Source organism: Somniosus microcephalus, chromosome 14 (assembly GCF_052327205.1).
Source record: "Somniosus microcephalus isolate GS21.2 chromosome 14, FLI_Smic_1.0, whole genome shotgun sequence".
In the NCBI taxonomy this organism is placed as follows: domain Eukaryota; kingdom Metazoa; phylum Chordata; class Chondrichthyes; order Squaliformes; family Somniosidae; genus Somniosus; species Somniosus microcephalus.
The window spans coordinates 134,425,447-134,445,584 of NC_141000.1; the positions used below are offsets into that span (position 1 = coordinate 134,425,447).

The 20,138-nt window shown below is 47.1% G+C and overlaps 1 protein-coding gene across 2 annotated transcripts in view; it reads right to left on the reverse strand.

Moving 5' to 3' along the window:
* Positions 1 to 20,138, reverse strand: part of u2af1 (U2 small nuclear RNA auxiliary factor 1) — a 91,283-nt gene that overhangs the window by 11,589 nt on the left and 59,556 nt on the right. For both annotated transcript variants that reach the window (XM_086007349.1, XM_086007351.1), the window contains exons 4-6: positions 19,903 to 19,952; positions 18,318 to 18,416; positions 17,868 to 18,001 (exon numbers count right to left, since the gene is read on the reverse strand). In XM_086007349.1, coding sequence (XP_085863475.1) covers positions 17,868 to 18,001; positions 18,318 to 18,416; positions 19,903 to 19,952 — 283 coding nt within the window. The remainder of the gene's footprint in view (positions 1 to 17,867; positions 18,002 to 18,317; positions 18,417 to 19,902; positions 19,953 to 20,138) is intronic.

Here is a 20,138-nt window from a genome sequence, read left to right on the forward strand (position 1 = left end):
ATAATGTCGACCGTGACTCGGGTTGTGAAGGGGTGGAAAGTTTCCGGTAAATTTCTGGAAATTTTCCATGGGAAGTTTAGCTTGGGAATTTTGCCCAAAAAAGCACATGCTAGCATAATATTGTTTTTTTTTCTTTCATTTTTTTCCCCACAGGTCCTCTCTTAAAATTACTAAGAGATGGAATCTTAATTATTAAGGAATTTCTTAATCAATATATGTTTATCTTCTTACTTGGCTTGTTTTAATAATTACAAGTTTTGTGTGTGACTGTTGGTTGGATGAGTGATTAGCTCCCTCTATTGCTGCGTCGTGCATGCACAGGTCATGCTTCCATCACATGGAGCATCAGGAAAAATTTACTCACCCTGTTGCAATCGTGCTGATCGGCCGCAGTTCGACAAAGACGAATGCCCTTTATTTCTCTACATAGAACAATGCCACGTTTACCGTCGGATGTGTGGAAGCATTTTACCCCAGGCATTAAAGATGGAAAGACTGTGTACATGTGTAAACACTGTACAACGCTATATGTAAAGAATGCCACAAAGATGCAGCAGTATTTATCCAAATGCAACAACTTCACTCAAAGCTCACAGCAGTCAGCCCAGAGTTCCTCTGCTTCCATTCAAGAAAATGATGGTTCACATTCAGCATCAGGCTCCTTATCATCAGCAACTCCTGGCCCACTTGGAAGGTTCTGATACAATGGATAACCATAGCCAGAAGAATACAGATGAGTGCCTTGCTCGAGCTGTATATGCGACAGGCTCACCCCTCATGCTCACAGCCAATGTGTACTGGAAGAGATTTGTCAATGTTATTCACCCTGCGTACTGTCCTCCCACCAGACATGCTTTGTCTACTTATTTGCTGGAGGCTGAGTATAACAGAGTCCAAGGAAAGCTCAAAGAAACAATAGAGATGGCAGACTGTGTTGCAGTTATCTCAGATGGGTGGTCAAATGTACGAGAGGAGGGCATCATAAACTACATCGTCTCCACTCCTCTCCCAGTGTTCAAGAGCACAGACACGAAGGACAACAGACACGAAGGACAACAGACACACAGGCACATACACTGCTGATGAGCTGAAAGCGGTCATCAACGATCTTGGATCACAAAAGGTCTTTGCAGTAGTTACTGACAATGCTGCGAATATGAAGGCTGCTTGGGCTCAAGTGGAGGAGGCCTACCCTCATATTACATCTATTGGGTGCGCAGTTCATGGGCTCAACCTGCTCCTCAAGGACATCATGGGTTTGAGAACCATGGAAACACTGTATAAGAGAGCCAAGCAAGTTGTTAAGTATGTCAGGGGAAAACAGGTAGTTGCAGCAACCTACAACTCCAAGCAAACAACAAAGAACAAGAACACCACACTGAAGCTGCCCAGCAACACTAGATGGGGTGGCGTTGTCATAATGTACAACAGCCTTCTGGAGGGTAAGGAGTTGCTGCAAGAAATGGCAATATCCCAGTCTGGGGATATGGAAACTACCATCAAGAAAATACTGCTGGATGATGTGTTTTGGGAGAGAGTGGTTAGCAGCCTTAAACTACTCACCAGTAGCATCTGCAATTGCTCAGATTGAAGGAGATGACGCTGTCTTGTCAGATGTTCTCAAGCTTTTTGCTGATCTAAAAGAACAATTCAGCATTGCCCTACCCACATCCCTGCTGCTCAAAGCAGAGGAGAAGGCAATTGTTCAATTCATACAGATGCGTCAAGAATTTGGTGTCGAGCCGATTCATGCTGCAGCATACATGCTGGACCCAAAGCATGTTGAGAGACCAATACTTTCTGGAGAACAGATCAACAACGCTTAGTGTGATTTCTACCCTCTCACACAACCTCAATCTGGACGTGGGCAAAGTTCTTGGAAGTCTGGCAAAGTTCTCTACCAAGCAAGGTCTTTGGAATGGGGATGGGATATGGGAATCATGCAAGCACATCAGTGCACATACCTGGTGGAAGGGACTTTGTGCATCTGAGGCCCTGTCACCCATTGCATCGGTGATACTCCAAATCCCACCTTCATCAGCGGCCTCTGAATGAAACTGGTCACTTTTTGGGAATACGCATACAAAGGTGCGCAACAGGCTGACTAACAAGAGAGTGGAAAAACTGGTGGCTATCCGGGCGAACCTACAACTTATTGAGCCAGGTACAGAAGTGTCCACCACACAGCTAGACAGTGACACAGAGGAGGAAATGGACACGTCAGAGCCAGAGTCAGAGAATCAGGAGGAGCAATGATGAGTAGAAGACTCAAAGGGACAAAATAAGGACAAATTACAGGCTAAATAAGCTGACACTCTTATTTTATTTTAGATGGGTCTTTTTTGTGGGGGATCAATAAAGTTCAAAATTATAACCTAAATAAAGTTTTGAAAGCCTGTTTTTATTTGTATGGAACAGTATGTCTATGTTGATGACGAAGATAATATAAGGGTCAGAGACAAAAACCATCAGTGTGCAAAAAAACTCAAAATTCCCATAAATTCCTGAAAATTCCCATGGAAAGTTTCCTCTTAAAAATTCCCAGAATTTTGCAACCCTAACCGTGACGAGCTGTTTCACCGTGTCCAGACCAGTAGAACTAGAGCACACGGCCTGAAGGAGGGGAATTCAAAACTAATCTGTAGAAACAATATTTCAGTGAGCGAGTGGTCAATCCATGGAACAGGCTCCCGAGGGAGACGGTGGGAGCAGTTAGTACTGATTCATTCAAATGCAAATTAGATAGATTTCTGTCAAAATAATATTTTGCGATCCAGTATAAGAGGTGACGTGTGGCGAGTGTAGCAGGCTCGGGAGAACAGGTGACTCTGGACCAATGGTTCCCAAAGCTCTCCACCACTGGGGGTTTTCCTCACCTCATGCCTGGGTCTGTTGTAGGCTCATTGATAGAGATTGATCGTCATGATTGGTCAACAACTCCATTATGGTTGAGGAGATAAATCAGGTATAACTATTTCCACTATTCAGTAATTAGAGGGCAAAAATTTAAGATTAGCACCAAAATAATGAAGGGAAGAGCAAGGAGATTTATTACAAAATACAGTGGGTCGAGGATTCATCCACCGAGCTGTTAGAGATACAGGATCCTTGGATTTATAAACAGAGGCACAGAGTACAAAAGCAAGGAGGTTATGCTAAACCTTTATAAATCACTGGTTAGACCCCAGCTGAAGTACTGTGTTCAATTCTCGGCACTGCATTTTAGGAAAGATGTCAAGGCCTGAAAGAGGGTGCAGAGGAGATTTGGGAGTACGGGACCAGGGATGAGGGACCTCAGTTACATGTGGAGACTGGAGAAGCTGGGATTGTTCTCCTTAGAGCAGAGAAGGTTAAGAGGAGATTAAATAGAGGTGTTCAAAATCATGAGGGTCTTTGATAGAGTAAATAAGGAGGCATTGTTTCCAGTGGCAGAAGTGTCAGTAACCAGAGGACACAGATTTAAGGTAATTGGCAAAAGTAAGCGTTGGTCCCTTAGAGGCCGAGACAGGAGAAATTATAATGGGGAATAAGGAAATGGCAGAGACTTTAAACAAATATTTTGTATCTGTCTTCACAGTAGAAGACACAAAAAGCAAACCAAAAATAGTGAGGAACCAAGGGGCTAATGAGTGAGGAATTTAAAGTAATTAAGATCAGTTGAGAAAAAGTACTCGAGAAACTAATGGGACTAAAAGCCGACAAATCCCCTGGACCTGATGGCCTACATCCTAGGGTTCTAAAAGAGATGGCTGCAGAGATAGTGGATGCATTGGTTGCGATATTCTAAAATGTCCTAGATTCTAGAACGGCCCCAGCAAATTGGAAGGTAGCAAATGTAAGCCCGCTATTCAAGAAAGCAGGGAGAGAGAAAATAGGGAACTACAGGCCAGTTAGCCTGACATCAGTTGTCGGGAAAATGCTGGAATCAATTATTAAGGAAATGGTAACAGGACACTTAGAAAATCATATGATTTAGGCAGAGTAAACATGGTTTTATGAAAGGGAAATTGTGTTTAACAAGTACAGGAAACTGTGTGTTATCCGGAGGCTAAATGCCTGGCAAGCTCGAGCCACCGGCAAAAATCAGGAGCCATTTTGTTAGGTTTTTTTTTCTTCTCGTGGCTTTTTTTTCCTCAACAGTCAGGCTCTGCAAAGTCTCTCTGAAGCTGTTGCTAAGCTACAGAGACGCTTCCAAGGTACGGGCCGACTGTTTAGAAGCTGTTGCTAAGCAACAGCGTTTGTTGTCAGATACGGAGATGAAAAGCTCCGTATGCTTCAACATTAACGCTGGTGTGTCTGGCAGTTTTGAGGGAACGGCAACAGCTCGGTCCCGGATAGCACAAAGTTTCCTGTATACAAGTTTGCTGACAATACAAAGCTAGGTGGGAAAGTAAGCTGTGAGGAGGCCACAAAGAGCCTGCAAAGGGATAGACAGGTTAAGTGAGTGGGCAATAAGGTGGCAGAGGGAGTAGAATGTGGGGAAATGTGAAGTTTTTCACTTTGGTAGGAAGAATAGAAAAACAGATTATTAAATGGTGAGAAACTATTAAACGTTGGTGTTCAGAGAGATTTAGGTGTCCTCGTACAGGAAACACAGAGTTAGCCTGCAGGTACAGCAAGCAATTAGGAAGGAAAATGGCATGTTGGCCTTTATTGCAAGGGGTTGGAATACAAAAGTAAGGAAGTCTTGCTACAATTGTACAGGGCTTTGGCGAAACCATACTTGGAGTATTGTGCAGAGTTTTGGTCTCCTTAACGGAGGGATGATATACTTGCTTTCGAGGCAGTGCAACGAAGGTTCACTAGACTGATTCCTGGGACGAGAGGGCTGTCCTATGAGGAGAGATTGAGCCTATAGTCTCTGGAGTTTAGAAGAATGAGAGGTGATCTCATTGAAACACAAGATTCTGAGGGCGATTGACAGGGTAGATGCCGAGAGGTTGTTCCCCCCTGGCTGGAGCGTCTAGAACTAGGGGGATTATTTTCAGGATAAGGGGTCGGCCATTTAAGACTGATGAGGAAGAATTTCTTCACTCAGAGGGTTGTGAATCTTCGGAACTCTCTGCCCCAGAGGGCTGTGCATGCTGAGTCTTTGAGTATATTCAAGGCAGAGATCGATAGATTTTTGGACTCTAGGGGAATCAAGGGATACGGAGATCGGGCGGGAAAGTGGAGTTGAGGTTGACAATCAGCCATGAGCTTATTGAATGGCGGAGCTGGCTCGAGGGGCCGAATGGCCCACTCCTGCTCCTAAGTTTTATGTTTTTAAGCGACATGAGGAAATAAAAATTTATGCAGCAAGTTGTTGTGATCTGGAATGTACTATCTGAAATGCTGGTGGAAGCAGATTCAACAATAACTTTCAAACAGGAATCAGATAAATACTTGAAAAAGGAGAAAATTACAGGGCTATGGAGAAAAAGAGCGGGGAGGTGGGACTAATTGGACAGCTCTTTCAAAGAGCCGGCACAGACACGATGGGCCGAATGGCTCTTTCCGTGCTCTATCATTCTGTGAAATTCCACGATTCTATCACAGCTACAACACTTCTCGAACAGCATTTGATGATCTTTGTGGGGCATAGACAACATTCAAACTCATTGAAGTGGCGGGTTAAGAACTGGGGAAAAGGCCCAATGTAAATGCAGGATTTCTTTGCTGCATTTCACACGGAGCACACTGCCACCCAGTGTAGAGACTGTGGAACTTCTGCAGGAAAACAATGACCATCCACCGAGAGAGAGCAGGACCGCCTGTGCAGAGGTGTGGCCCAGATACAGGACTCCATTCTACAGCACTTTTTGAATACATTACTGTACAAGAGCAGCATTGTTAAATGTGACATACTGGAGGCAAATTATGTTTTTAAAACTGCTACCAGTGGTTCTCAGAAAAACACAAAGAACTTGCACTTGTATAGCACCTTTCACAGCCTCATGGTGTCCCGATACACCGGGGGGGGGGGGGGTTAAACTAGCTTGGCAGGGGGATGGGAACCTGAATAGATTCAGAAGGGAAAGAAGCAAAGCTGAAATTAGAAAGCAGAAAAATAGAAAGTTAATTTGGAAGAGAGGAAGCAAGGGCTAGAAAATAGACAACAAGGGAGTTTGGCAGTGCTAAATGGCATATACATCAATGCAAGGAGTCTAGGGAATAAGGCAGATGAGCTGAGAGCACAGATAACTAGATCCTTTACTTTTTGTGGTATATATCAATGATTTAGACTTGAATGTAGGGGGTATGATTAAGAAGTTTGCAGATGATACTAAAATCGGCCGTGTGGTTGATAATGAAGAAGAAAGCTGTAGACTGCAGGAAGATAGCAATGGACTGGTCAGGTGGCAAATGGAATTCAATCCGGAGAAATGTGCAGTAATGCTTTTGGGGAGTGCTAACAAGGCAAGGGAATACACATTAAATGGTAGGACACCGAAGTATAGAGGAACAAAGGGACCTTGTAGTGCAGATCCACAGATCCCTGAAGGTAGCAGGCCAAGTAGATAAGGTGGTTAAGAAGGCACACGGAATACTTGTATTCTATGCCTCGGCTAATAAGGCAAGAGCGGGGAGGTTATGCTTGAACTGTATAGAAACATAGAAGGTAGGAGCAGGAGTAGGCCATTCGGCCCCTCGAGCCTGTTCCGCCATTTAATGAGATCATGGCTGATCATCCAAATTCAGTACCCTGTCCCTGCTTTCTCCCCATATCCCTTTAACCTTAAGAAATATATCTAACTCCTTGAATATATTTAATAAGTTGGCCTCAACTGCCTTCTGTGGTAGAGAATTCCACAGGTTCACCACTCTCTGGGTGAAGAACTTCCTCCTCATCTCAGTCCTAAATGGCTTACCCCTTATCCTTAGACTGTGACCCCTGGTTCTGGACTCCCCCGCCATCGGGAACATCCTTCCTGCATTTAGTCTGTCTAGTCCTGTTAGAATTTTATAAGTTTCTAACACTAGCTAGGCCACAGCTAGAATACTGCGTGCAGTTCTGGTTACAGGAGACTTTGGTTTATCCAGAGGTTGTATGTCCGGAAACCTCGATCTACTGGCAGAAATCAGGAGCCGTTTTGTTAGGTATTTTTTCTTCTCGTGGCTTTTTTTTCAACAGTCAGGCTCTGCAAAGTCTCTCTGAAGCTGTTGCTAAGCTACAGAGACGCTTCCAAGGTACAGGCCGACTGTTTGAAGCTGTTGCTAAGCAACAGTGTTTGTTGTCAGATACGGAGATGAAAACCTCCGTATGCTTCAACATTAACGCTGGTATGTCCGGCAGTTTTGATGGGACGGCAACAGCTCGGTCCCGTCGGTGCCGGATAGAACAAAGTTTCCTGTACATTACAGGAAGGATGTGATTGCACTAGAGAGGGTACAGAGGAGATTTATGAGGATGTTGCCTAGACTAGAGAATTTTAGCTACGAGGAAAGATTGGATAGGCTGGGTGTGTTTTCTTTGGAACAGAGGGGGCTGAGGGGAGACCTTATTGAGGTGTATAAAATTATGAGGAGCCTAGATAGAGTGGATAGGAAGGACCCATTTCCCTTAGCAGAGGGGTCAACAACCAGGGGGGCATAGATTTAAAGTAATTCATAGGAGGGTTAGAGGGGATCTGAGGGGAAATTTCTTCATCCAGAGGGTGGTTGGGGTCTGGAACTCACTGCCTGAATGTGGTAAACCACTGTTTGTATTCCACTGTGTACATGCCTGGACATGCCTCGGCTGACCCCTCCCACAAGTCCCAGTATAAAAGGTGACTGCTCCCCAGCCCTTTGTATTTCTGGACCGGTCGACCACTCGAGGCAGACCTTCATTCTTCTGTTAATAAAAGCCTTTAGTTACTCTCTTAACTCTCAGTCTTTTATGAGTAATTGATAGCGCATCAATTTTATTAACAAAATTTTTATAATGGAGAAGATCCTCACACCAGCATGCCTGGACTTAGATCATTGGGAGGCGGACTCATCCACCAAGTTTACTCACTGGCTTAAGTGTTTCGAAAAATTCCTGACCGCCTCCGCAGCAATCAAATCGGACGAGGACAAACTGGATGTCCTGACCTCCAAAGTGAACCACCGAGTGTACTCGGTCATCCAAGACGCGACCTCGTACGCGGACGCTATCAAGCTCCTCAAGGACCAGTACACGCGCCCAGTGAACGAAGTGTACGCCAGGCACCTTCTGGGGAGTCGTAAACAACAACCTGGGGAATCGACCGTGGAATACCTTCAGGCACTGTCTGTGCTTGGCTGGGCCTGTGGTTGTAAGGATGTAAAGGCCGCCGTGTACACAGAGGAACTTATCCGGGACGCTTTTGTAGCGGGCCACAGATCCAATTACACCCGACAGCGACTGTTGGAGCAGAGTGACCTCGACCTCAACAAGGCCTCTGAACTCGCACTATCATTGGATGCAGCCTACCGGGGCATGGATGCCTACTCCTCTGCACCGTGGACGCCGCGGGGAATGACAGCCTGGGACACGGTAGGACCGCCTCATAGTGCCGTGCCACCCCAGCAACGGCCCAACTACCGCAGCAGTGTCCCAAGGCCAGACAGCAGTGCCCCAAGGCCAGAAATGCTACTTCTGTGGCCAGGCAAAACACCCCAGAGCGCGCTGCCCGGCGAAAAACGCGATCTGCTCGGGCTGCGGGAAGAAGGGACACTACGCTAGCGTCTGCAGGGCCAAAGCCACCCCGAACCCCAGCAGTGCCGCGTGTGGGCCATGCGGGTCGCCATCTTGGGCCTCCCCGGCCATGTGCGAACCACCGGTACAGCAGCCATTTTGGACGCCTCCAGCCACATGGGGATCATGGACACCGCCATCTTGGACAAAAGCCGGAACGCATCAGGCCCCCAACACCGCCTCATCTGATACCCGCAGCGACACACCGACCCCTACGCTGGCATCCGTTACACTGGACCAAGCGAGACCGCACCAGCTGGCCAGTTCCACAATGGACATTAAGTTAAATGGCCACGATACAATCTGCCTTTTTGACTCTGGGAGCACGGAGAGCTTCATCCACCCCGACACGATGCGGCGTTGCTCTCTCCCAGTCCTGCCTGCGCACCAGCGGATTTCTATGGCCTCCGAGTCCCAGTCGGCGGACATCGGCGGCTACTGCGTAGTGACACTCGTAGTAGACGGGACCGTGTACGATCATTTTAAACTTCTGGTCCTGCCCGACCTCTGCGCTGCCGTCCTGCTGGGGTTAGATTTTCAGTGCCACCTTAAAAGTGTTACGATGGCGTACGGTGGACCCCTACCCCCACTCACAGTCCGCAGCCAGCAGCTCCCAAATTGCCCGCCGCGCACCAGGTGCAACCTCTCCACACTCAGAGTCACCCCCCCCCCCCCCCCCCCACTGTTTGCTAACCTCACCCCCGACTGTAAGCCCATCGCCACAAAGAGCAGGCGATACAGTGCCGGGGACAGGGTTTTCATTAAAACCGAAGTGGAGCGGCTCCTGAAGGAAGGGATTATTGAGGGCAGCACCAGCCCCTGGCGAGCCCAGGTTGTGGTCGTTAAGACCGGCGAGAAGCAGCGCCTGGTCATCGACTACAGCCAGACAATAAATCGCTACACCCTGCTGGACGCCTACCCACTCCCCCGCATAGCTGATATGGTCAACCAGATCGCGCAGTACCGCGTCTTCTCGACCATTGACCTGAAATCAGCGTACCACCAGCTCCCTATCCGCCCTGAGGACCGCCAGTATACTGCCTTTGAGGCAAACGGCCGCCTCTACCACTTCCTTAAGGTTCCCTTTGGCGTCACCAACGGGGTCTCCGTCTTCCAAAGGGAGATGGACCGGATGGTAGATCAAAATGCGTTGCAGGCCACTTTCCCATATCTGGACAATGTGACCATCTGCGGCCGTGACTTGCAGGACCATGACGCAAACCTCGAAAAATTCCTCCGCACCGCCCAACTCCTGAACCTGACATATAACAAGGAGAAGTGCATATTCCGCACAAACCGCCTCGCCATCCTTGGCTGTGTTGTGGAACACGGAGTCATCGGCCCCAACCCCGACCGGATGCGTCCCCTTATGGAACTCCCACTGCCCCAAGGCCCTGAAGAGGTGCCTAGGGTTTTTCTCCTATTATGCCCAGTGGGTCCCCTACTATGCGGACAAGGCCCATCCGCTGATCAAGTCCACCTCTTTTCCCTTGACGGCAGAGGCCCGCTTAGCCTTCCACCGTATCAAGGAAGACATTGCCAAAGCCACCATGCACGCAGTGGACGAATCCATCCCCTTCCAGGTGGAAAGCGACGCGTCCGACTTTGCCCTGGCCGCTACCCTCAATCAGGCGGGGAGACCCGTGGCCTTCTTTTCACGAACCCTCCAAGGCCCGGAGACCAGACACTCCGCTGTTGAGAAGGAGGCCCAGGCGATTGTGGAGGCTGTGCGTCATTGGAGGCACTACCTGGCCGGAAAACGATTTACCCTGCTCACTGACCAACGTTCAGTTGCTTTCATGTTTAACAACAAGCAGAGGGGCAAAATCAAAAATGACAAGATCTTGAGGTGGAGAATCGAACTTTCCACCTACAATTACGAGATCTTGTACCGGCCCGGGAAGCTCAATGAACCCCCGGATGCGCTATCGCATGGCACCTGCGCCAGCGCGCAGATCGATAGACTGCGGGCCCTCCACAATGACCTCTGCCACCCAGGGGTCACCAGGTTCTTCCACTTCATCAAGGGATAGCGCATCACTGAACAGGTGGCAGAAACCCTCACCACATTTAGAAAGTGCTTGGATGTGCACTTGACGTGCTGTAACCTACAGAGCTACGGACCAAGAGCTGGATAGTGGGGCTGGAAGCTATAGACCTGTTAGCCTAACATCTGTGGTTGGTAAAATTTTAGAGTCCATTATTAAGGAGACAGTAACGGGACATTTGGATAAACATAATTTAATAGGACAAAGTCAGCATGGTTTCATGAAGGGGAAGTCATGTTTGACAAATTTGCTTGAGTTCTTTGAGGAAGTAACATAGAAACATAGAAACATAGAGATAGGAACAGGAGTAGGCCATTCGGCCCTTCGAGCCTGCTCCGCCATTCAATGAGATCATGGCTGATCTTCGTCTGAGATCATAGCTGATCTTACCAGTTCAGTACCCCGTCCCCGCCTTTTCTCCGTAACCCTTAATCCCCTTAGCCTTCAGAAATATATCCAATTCTCTCTTGAAAATATTTATTGAATTAGCCTTCACAGCCCTCTGTGGCAGGGAATTCCAGGCTCACCACTCTTTGAGTGAAGAAATTCTTCCTCATCTCTGTTTTAAATGATTTGCCCGCTATTTTTAGACTGTGGCCCCTGGTTCTGTGCTCCCCTGCCATTGGAAACATTCTCTCTGAATTCAGCCTGTCCAGGCCTGCCATAATTTTATATGTTTCGATGAGATCCCCTCTCAATCTTCTAAACTCCAGTGAGTACAAGCCCAAACTATTTAATCTCTCTTCGTAGGTCATTCCCGCCATTCCAGGTATCAGCCTGGTGAATCGCCGTTGCACTCTTTCCATGGCAAGAACATCCTTCCGCAGATGGGGCGACCAAAACTGTACACAATACTCCAGATGCGGTCTCACCAGCACCTTGTACAGCTGTAGTAAGGTATCCCTATTCCTATACTCGAACCCCCTTGATATGAAGGCCAACATACCATTTGCCTTCTTAATCGCCTGTTGCACCTGCATGCTCTCCTTCAGTGACTGGTGCACAAGAACACCCAGGTCCCTCTGCACTTCCCCATCTCCCAATCTATTGCCATTTAGATAATAATCTACCCTCCTGTTTTTACCCCCAAAGTGGATAACCTCGCATTTATCCACATTATAGTGCATCTGCCACGTATCCGCCCATTCCCCCAACCTGTCCAAATCGCATTGTAGCCTCCTGACATCCTCATCAGAGCCCACCCCTCCTCCTAGTTTAGTGTCGTCAGCGAATTTGGAAATATTGCATCCAATTCCCTGATCCAGATCATTTATATATATTGTGAACAGCTGGGGTCCCAGGACAGATCCTTGCGGCACCCCGCTGGTCACTGCCTGCCACTCCGAAAACGAGCCGTTTATTCCAACTCTCTGTTTTCTATCCGCCAGCCAGTTCTCTATCCATGTTAATACTTTGCCCCCAATTCCATGAGCCTTAATTTTGCATGATAATCTTTTGTGTGGAACCTTATCGAAGGCTTTCTGGAAGTCAAGGTACACCACATCCACTGGCTCTCCCCCCATCTATTTTACCAGTTACTTCCTCAAAAAATTCCAGCAGATTAGTCAAACACGATTTACCCTTTGTAAATCCATGTTGACTCTGTCCGATCCTTTCCCCATTTGTCAAGTGCTCCGCTATTTTATCCTTAATAATGGACTCTAGCATTTTGCCCACAACCGATGTAAGGCTTACTGGTCTATAATTCCCTGCTTTCTCTCTACCCCCCTTTTTAAATATTGGGGTAACATTAGCTACCCTCCAATCCACGGGTACTGTTCCCGAGTCAATGGAGTTCCGGAAGATGATCCTTAGAGCATCTGCTATCTCCAGGGCCACCTCCTTAAGTACCCTAGGGTGTAGTTTATCAGGCCCCGGGGATTTGTCGGCCTTCAGTCCCCTCAACTTACCCAACACCATATCCCTAGAGATACTAATTTCTGTCAGCTCCTCCCTCTCATTAGTCCCTATGTTTGCCGATATTCCTGGGAGGTTATTTGTGTCCTCCTTTGTGAATACAGAACCAAAGTATGAGTTTAATTGGTCTGCCATTTCCTTATTCTCCATTATATATTCTCCCGAATCGGACTGCAAGGGACCGACTTGGGATTTTACCAGTCTTTTCCTCCTGATATACCGATAAAAGCTTTTGCAGTCTGTCTTTATGTTTGCTGCAAGTTTACTTTCGTATTCTATTTTCCCCTTCCTGATTAATCCCTTTGTCCTCTTTTGCTGTATCCTGTACTGCCCCCAATCTTCCAGTCTGGTGCTTTTTTTTGCCAGTTGATATGCCCTTTTTTTTGATTTTATGCTGTCCCTAATTTCCCTCGTTATCCACGGTTGAGTCACCTTTTTAGGTTTATTTTTATGCCAAACCGGTATAAACATGTTCTGGAATTCTTCCATTCTATCTTTGAATGCTTGCCATTGTCTATCCACTGTCAATCCCCCCAGAAACACCACCCAATCAATCTTACCCAATTCCCGTCTCATACCCTCGTAATTCCCTTTATTTAAGTTCTGGACCTTAGTCTCTGATTCAATTTCCTCACTCTCCATCTCGACTGAGAGCTCGATCATGTTATGATCGCTCTGACCCAAGGGGCCTCGTACAAGAAGATTGCTGATAAGTCCCTTCTCATTGCACAATACCCAGTCTAAAATGGCCTGATCTCGAGTCGGCTCCTCGACATATTGGTCCAGATAACCGTCCCGAAAACATTCCAGGAATTCCTCCTCCTCAGAATTTTTACTAATTTGGGTAGTCCAATCAATATGTAAATTAAAGTCACCCATGATGACAGCTGTGCTCTTATCGCACGCTTCTCTAATTTCCCTTTTTATGCCTTCCCTCACCTCCATATTACTATTTGGAGGCCTATATATCACACCCACTAACGTTTTCCTCCCCTTGCTATTTCTCATTTCTACCCATACATATCGGGTGGATAAAGGGGAACCAATGGACGTAGTGTATTTAGACTTCCAAAAGGCATTTGACAAGGTGCCACACAAAAGATTATTGCCCAAGATAAAAAATCACAGGATTGGGGGTAATATTCTGGCGTGGGTGGAGGATTGGCTCTCTAACAGAAAGCAGAGAGTTGGGATAAATGGTTCATTCTCAGACTGGCAATCAGTAACTAGTGGTGTTCCGCAGGGGTCAGTGCTGGGTCCCCAACTCTTTACAATCTATATTAACGATTTGGAGGAGGGGACCGAGTGTAACATATCAAAGTTTGCAGATGATACAAAGATGGGAGGGAAAGTAGTGAGTGAGGAGGACATAAAAAACCTGCAAAGGGACATAGACAGGCTAAGTAAGTGGGCAGAGATTTGGCAGATGGAATACAATACTGGAAAGTGTGAGGTTATGCACTTTGGCAGGAAAAATCGTAGTGCAAGTTATTATCTTAATGGCAAGAAACTGGAAAGTACTGTAGTAAAAAGGGATCTGGGGGTCTTGGTGCACGAAACTCAAAAAGTTAGTATGCAGGTGCAGCAAGTGATCAAGAAGGCCAATGGAATGTTGGCTTTTATTGCTAGGGGGATAGAATATAAAAACAGGGAGGTATTGCTGCAGTTATACAAGGTATTGGTGAGACCGCACCTGGAATACTGCATACAGTTTTGGTGTCCATACTTAAGAAGACATACTTGCTCTCGAGTCAGTACAAAGAAGGTTCACTCGGTTAATCCTGGGGATGAGGGGGTGGTCATATGATGAGAGGTTGAGTAGATTGGGACTCTACTCATTGGAGTTCAGAAGAATGAGGCGCGATCTTATTGAAACATATATAAGATTGTGAAGGGGCTTGATCGGGTGGATGCGGTGAGGATGTTCCCAATGATGGGCGAAACTAGAACTAGGGGGCATAATCTTAGAATAAGGGGCTGCTCCTTCAAAACTGAGATGAGGAGAAACTTCTTCACTCAGAGGGTGGTAGGTTTGTGGAATTTGCTGCCCCAGAAAGCTGTGGAAGCTACATCATTAAATAAATTTAAACCAGAAATAGATAGTTTCTTAGAAGTAAAGGGAATTAAGGGTTACGGGGAGCGGGCAGGAATTTGGACATGAGTCTAGGTTCGGAATGGTCATGGCCCTGTGGGTAGTGGAGCGGGCCCAGGGGCCGTGTAGCCTGGTTCTGCTCCTACTTCTTGAGTTCTAATTCTGTTAGATTTCAGGAGATGGTTTTATTGCTGTTCCTGGCTGGGGTGGAGATCGCCTTTACAGAAGGTAAGTACTGTAGAAAATATAGGGACAGAGTGATCTCCTGGACGAGTTTCGATCGCCTAGATGGGTCGGAGAGGAATTTCCCAGATTTTTTCTCCCAAATTGGCCATTGGGTTTTTCGCCTCTCCCGGGAGATCACATGGGTTCGGGTGGGATGGAGAGTGATAGTATATTTGAGGTTAGGATCAGATCAGCCATGATCTTATTGAATGGTGGAGCAGGCTCGAGGGGCCGATTGGCCTACTCCTGCTCCTATTTCTTATGTTCTTAGAGCTCTTTGTCGGCCGGCACAGACACCATGGGCCGAAATGGTCTCCTTCCATGCTGTAAATTTCTATGATTCTACAGCCAATACCTTTTGAAGTGCAGTCACTTATGTCAGTGTTTGTGTGCGTCACACACAGACCTCTGCACTGACAATCACCAGTTTCTCCTTTGGCTCCCTAATTTTCTCCCCTTATTCTCCTGAAGGTGCTGACTCTCTCTGGGGTACTGTTCCTGAAGGTGCCGACTATCACTAGGATAGTCCCTGAAGGTGCAGAATCTCACTGGGGTACATTTTCTGAAGGTGCGGACTCTCACTTGGTACAGTTCCTGAAGGCGTGGACTCTCACTGGGGTACAGTTCCCGAATACGCTGACTCTCACGGGGTACAGTTTCTGATAGTGCCGACTCTCACTGGGGTACAGTTCCTGACAGCGCTGACTCTCATTTGGGTACCGTTCTCCTGAAGGTGCTGACTCTCATTGAGGTACAGTTCCTGAAGGTGCTGACTCACTGGGGTAGTTACTATTAATAAGTGGTCTCTTTTTTTAATTCATTCACGGGATATGGGCGTCGCTAGCTAGGCTAGCCTAGTATTCATTGTCCCGCCCTAGGAAGGTGGTGGTGAGCCGCCTTCTTGAACCGCTGCAGTCCGTGTGGTGAAGGTACTCCCACAGTGCGGTTAGGTAGGGAGTTCCAGGATTTTGACCCAGTGACGATGAAGGAACAGCAATGCATTTCCAAGTCAGGAGATGTGTGACTTGGAGGGGAACTTGGAGGTGGTGGTGTTCCCATGTGCCTACTGCCCATGCCGTTCTAGGTTGTAGAGGTCACGGGTTTGAGAAGTGCTGTTGAAGAAGCCTTGGCGAGTTGCTGCAGTGCATCTTGTAGATGGTACACTGCAGCCACGGTGCGCCGGTGGTGGAGGGAGTGAATGTTTAAGGTGGTGGATGGGGTGCCAATCAAGCGGGTTGCTTTGTCCTGGATGGTGTCGAGCTTCTTGAGTGTTGTTGGAGCTGCACTCATCCAGGCAAGCTGAGAGTATTCCATCACACTCCTGACTTGTGCCTTGTAGGTGGTAGAAAGGCTTTGGCGAGTCACTCGCCGCAGAATACCCAGCCTCTGACCTGCTCTTATAGCCAGTTAAATTTCTGATCCAATGGTGACCACCAGGATGTTGATGGGGGATTTGACGATTGTAATGCCACTGAATCTCATGGGGAGATAGTCATTGCTCGGCACTTGTGTGGCACGAATGTTACTTGCCACTTTTCAGCTCAAGCCTGTATGTTGCATGCGGTCACGGACAGCTTCATTATCTGAAGAATTGCAAATGGAACTGAACATTGTGCACTCAGCATACATCGCCACTTCTGACCTTACAATGGAGGGAAGTCATTTAATGCCGACTCCTTATCTTCAGACGATACCCCCTAGTTCTAGACTATCCAGCCAGGGGAAACAGTCTCTCAGCATCTACCCCGGCAAGGCCTTTCAGAATCTTATATTGTTTCAATAAGATCACCTCTCATTTTCCTAAACTCCAGAGAGTATTAGGCCCATTCTACTCAATCTCTCCTCAAAGGACAACTGTCTCATCCCAGCAATCAATCTGGTGAATCTTTGTTGTACCGCCTCCAAGGCAAGTATATCCTTCAAGGCTGAGATAGATAGATTTTTGAGCTCTAAGGGAATCAAGGGATATGGGGATCAGATGGGAAAGTGGATTTAAGGTGGAACATCAGCCATGATCTTATTGCATGGCAGAGCAGGCTCGAGGGCCCGAATGGCCTACACCAGCTCCTATTTCTTATGAAGCAGCTGAAGATGGTTGGGCCGAGGATACTGTCCTGAGGAACTCCTGTAGTGATGTTCTGGAACTGAGATGATTGGCCTCCAACCACCACAACCATCTTCATTTGCGCTAGGTATGACTCCAGCCAGTGGAGAGTTTTTCCCAATCCCCATTGACTTCAATTTTACTCGGGCACCTTGGTCAAATGCTGCCGTGACCAAGGCACTCTCACCTCTAGTATTCACGCTCTTCTGTCCATGTTTGAACCAAGGCCTTTAGCTGGCTCTTTCCATCACTTTGCTGATGATCGAGAGTAGGCAGCCTTCAGCTCGGTTTGTGTCAGGAGAAAGTGCAGCACTGGCCTATATCCAGGTCAGTATAATTTTCTAATACTCCTGCTCAACTCCATCTCAAAGTAGTGCAGCAGCTCATAGCTTCTGCTACCTGTACTGTGGATTATATGATGCTCCTGCTGCTTGCCACACTATACAATACAGCCTCTGAACCCCACACAGACAGGTTATCGCTGAGGCTCCAATTGAAGCTCAGCTGTAACGTCCCATTGATGATCAGCAGGTGACAAGACACGAGACGGTACAACATCCCGCCAGATCGGTATGGGAGGCTGAAAAGATGGAGGTGTCAAGAAGGTTGTGATTATTCAGTTAAATGATCTGGAAGTCACTGGTAGATATAAGAAAGGGTTTTCACATTGACGTTTACTGCCCGAAACCAGCCTAACTGTACTCCAGTGGATTTGGGCCACACTTTTGTTTCTTGATTTATTTTTGAAGCTTTTGGGAGGTTAAAGGCGACAGCTCCTTAACTGAAGTGAACACTCACCCCATTTCATACTGCCTGCAGCAGGCTTCTCTGAAGTCAGTCACTGGTGAGAGCTCCGCATGGATCGGCTGTCCATTGAACCAACGATTGTTCAGGTCATTCACAGCCTTTTCTGCATCTTCTTCATGGCGAAACTAAAACAGGAGAACAGCAGAGTCAGGGAGAATGCAATCAAGGATGGCTGAGCTCAGATACCAGTGGGGATCCCAAATGCAACACCTAGCACAGGAAACATCCCCTTTGTGCTCCCTAGCCCACCAAAAAAGACAAATACAGCCAAGAAACCTCACTCCCAAAGCAACAACTGAGCATAAACTGCCAGCCAGAGCTCAGAGTCCCGGCCTCAGGCCCAAAGCTTCAGCTCTACAGGACTCTCAATGTACACACCTTCATTTCTGGAACCAGACAGGGAAGGGGTGGGGCAGTGCTTGAAAGTGTCCAAATTCTCACCTTTACATAGACATTTCCAACCAGATGATCACCCAGATTGTCACAGACGTTCATCTCTTCAATTTCACCGTATTTTTCCTCCATTTCTGTGAAGACCTCCTGCAAGTAAAGGACAACATAGCAGTTACATCCTTCAGCATTAGGGCAGGGGCACTGTAATCTCAGCAGAATACAAGTTGGTACGTCAACCAGGTACAAAGCAAGAGAACGAGAGAAGGACATAATAAATAAGAGCAGGAGTAAGCCATACGGCCCCTCAAGCCTGCTCCGCCATTCAATAAGATCATGGCTGATCATCAACCTCACTCCACTTTCCCACCCGATCTCCATATCCCTTGATTCCCCTAGAGTCCAAAAATCTATTATCTCAGCCTTGAATATACTCAAAAGACTCAGCATTCACAGCCCTCTGATACACCAGAACGGAACATTCAAACTGATCGATGAGGTATAGCAAAACCTAGAGCATCACAAAGACACTTAAACAGTGTGTCTGTACACTGACCTCCACCACTCCTTTCTAGTTAACCAAGCTTAATATTTGAACCAAAATGCAGAATCCTAAATCTTTTTTTATTCGTTCATGGGATGTGGGCGTCGCTGGCAAGACCAGCATTTATCGCCCATCCCAAGTTCCCCTTGAGGTGGTGGTGGTGAGCCGCCTTCTTGAACCGTTGCAGTCCGTGTGGTGAAGGTGCTCCCACAGTGCTGTTAGGGAGGGAGTTCCAGGATTTTGACCCAGCAACGATGAAGGAACAGTGATATATTTCCAAGTCAGGATGGTGTGTGACTTGGAGGGGAACTTGGAGGTGGTGGTGTTCCCATGCGCCTGCTGCCCTCGTCCTTCTAGGTGGTAAGAGGTCGCGGGTTTGGGAGGTGCTGTCAAAGAAGCCTTGGCGAGTTGCTGCAGTGCATCTTGTAGATGGTACACACTAGTGGGAGTGAATGTTTAAGATGGTGGATGGGGTGCCAATTAAGCGGGCTGCTTTGTCCTGGGTGGTGTCGAGCTTCTTGAGTGCTGTTGGAGCGTATTCCATCACACTCCTGATTTGTGCCTTGTAGATGATGGAAAGGCTTTGGGGAGTCAGGTGGTGAGACACTCGCCACAGCCTCTGACCTGCTCTTGTTGCCACAGTATGTGTGTGGCTGGTCCAGTTCAGATTCTGGCTGGGTAAAGGTGATAGTCTATTTTCTCATGGGGAGTAAAGGCTGACATGGACTGGTTGGGCTGAATGGCCTCTTTCTTGCTGTAAGTTCTACATATAGGCAAAAATTTGTCCCACTTTGTCTTGAACTCATATCTTAAAGAAACAAACAACCTCGTCTCCCAATACAGAACTGCATAAATGCATTTTACATTCTGAAATCTTGGCCTAAATTGTGGACAACATTTTTTTGGTTTTGTCTCCCAACAGCTGTTAACATGTTGGATGTAAAACACCTGGACAGATGGATGGAAATGAAACAGATCGACTGACTTCAGGAATGGCAGGCATCAGCTCTACACCATCTACCCAGCGTGGCATACAGACCCTGCCCTCCGCCACTCAACTGTACACCGAGCAAGAAAGCACGGCTCACTTACCTCAAAGAACTCATCATAATGTTCCTGCATTTCAACATCACCAACAGCACCTAATAAGAGACACAAATTAACAAGCTTCAGACAGTCGCAGTTAACGTCAAACCCGAGATCTTAAATAAAGCTGCAGTATCCGATTGACCTTATACAAATCAAACCAAACACGTATAAACTCATTAAATACATTGCTCCACTTTAGACACAAACACAAGAGCTTCCTCATTCTAGCATAAATATTC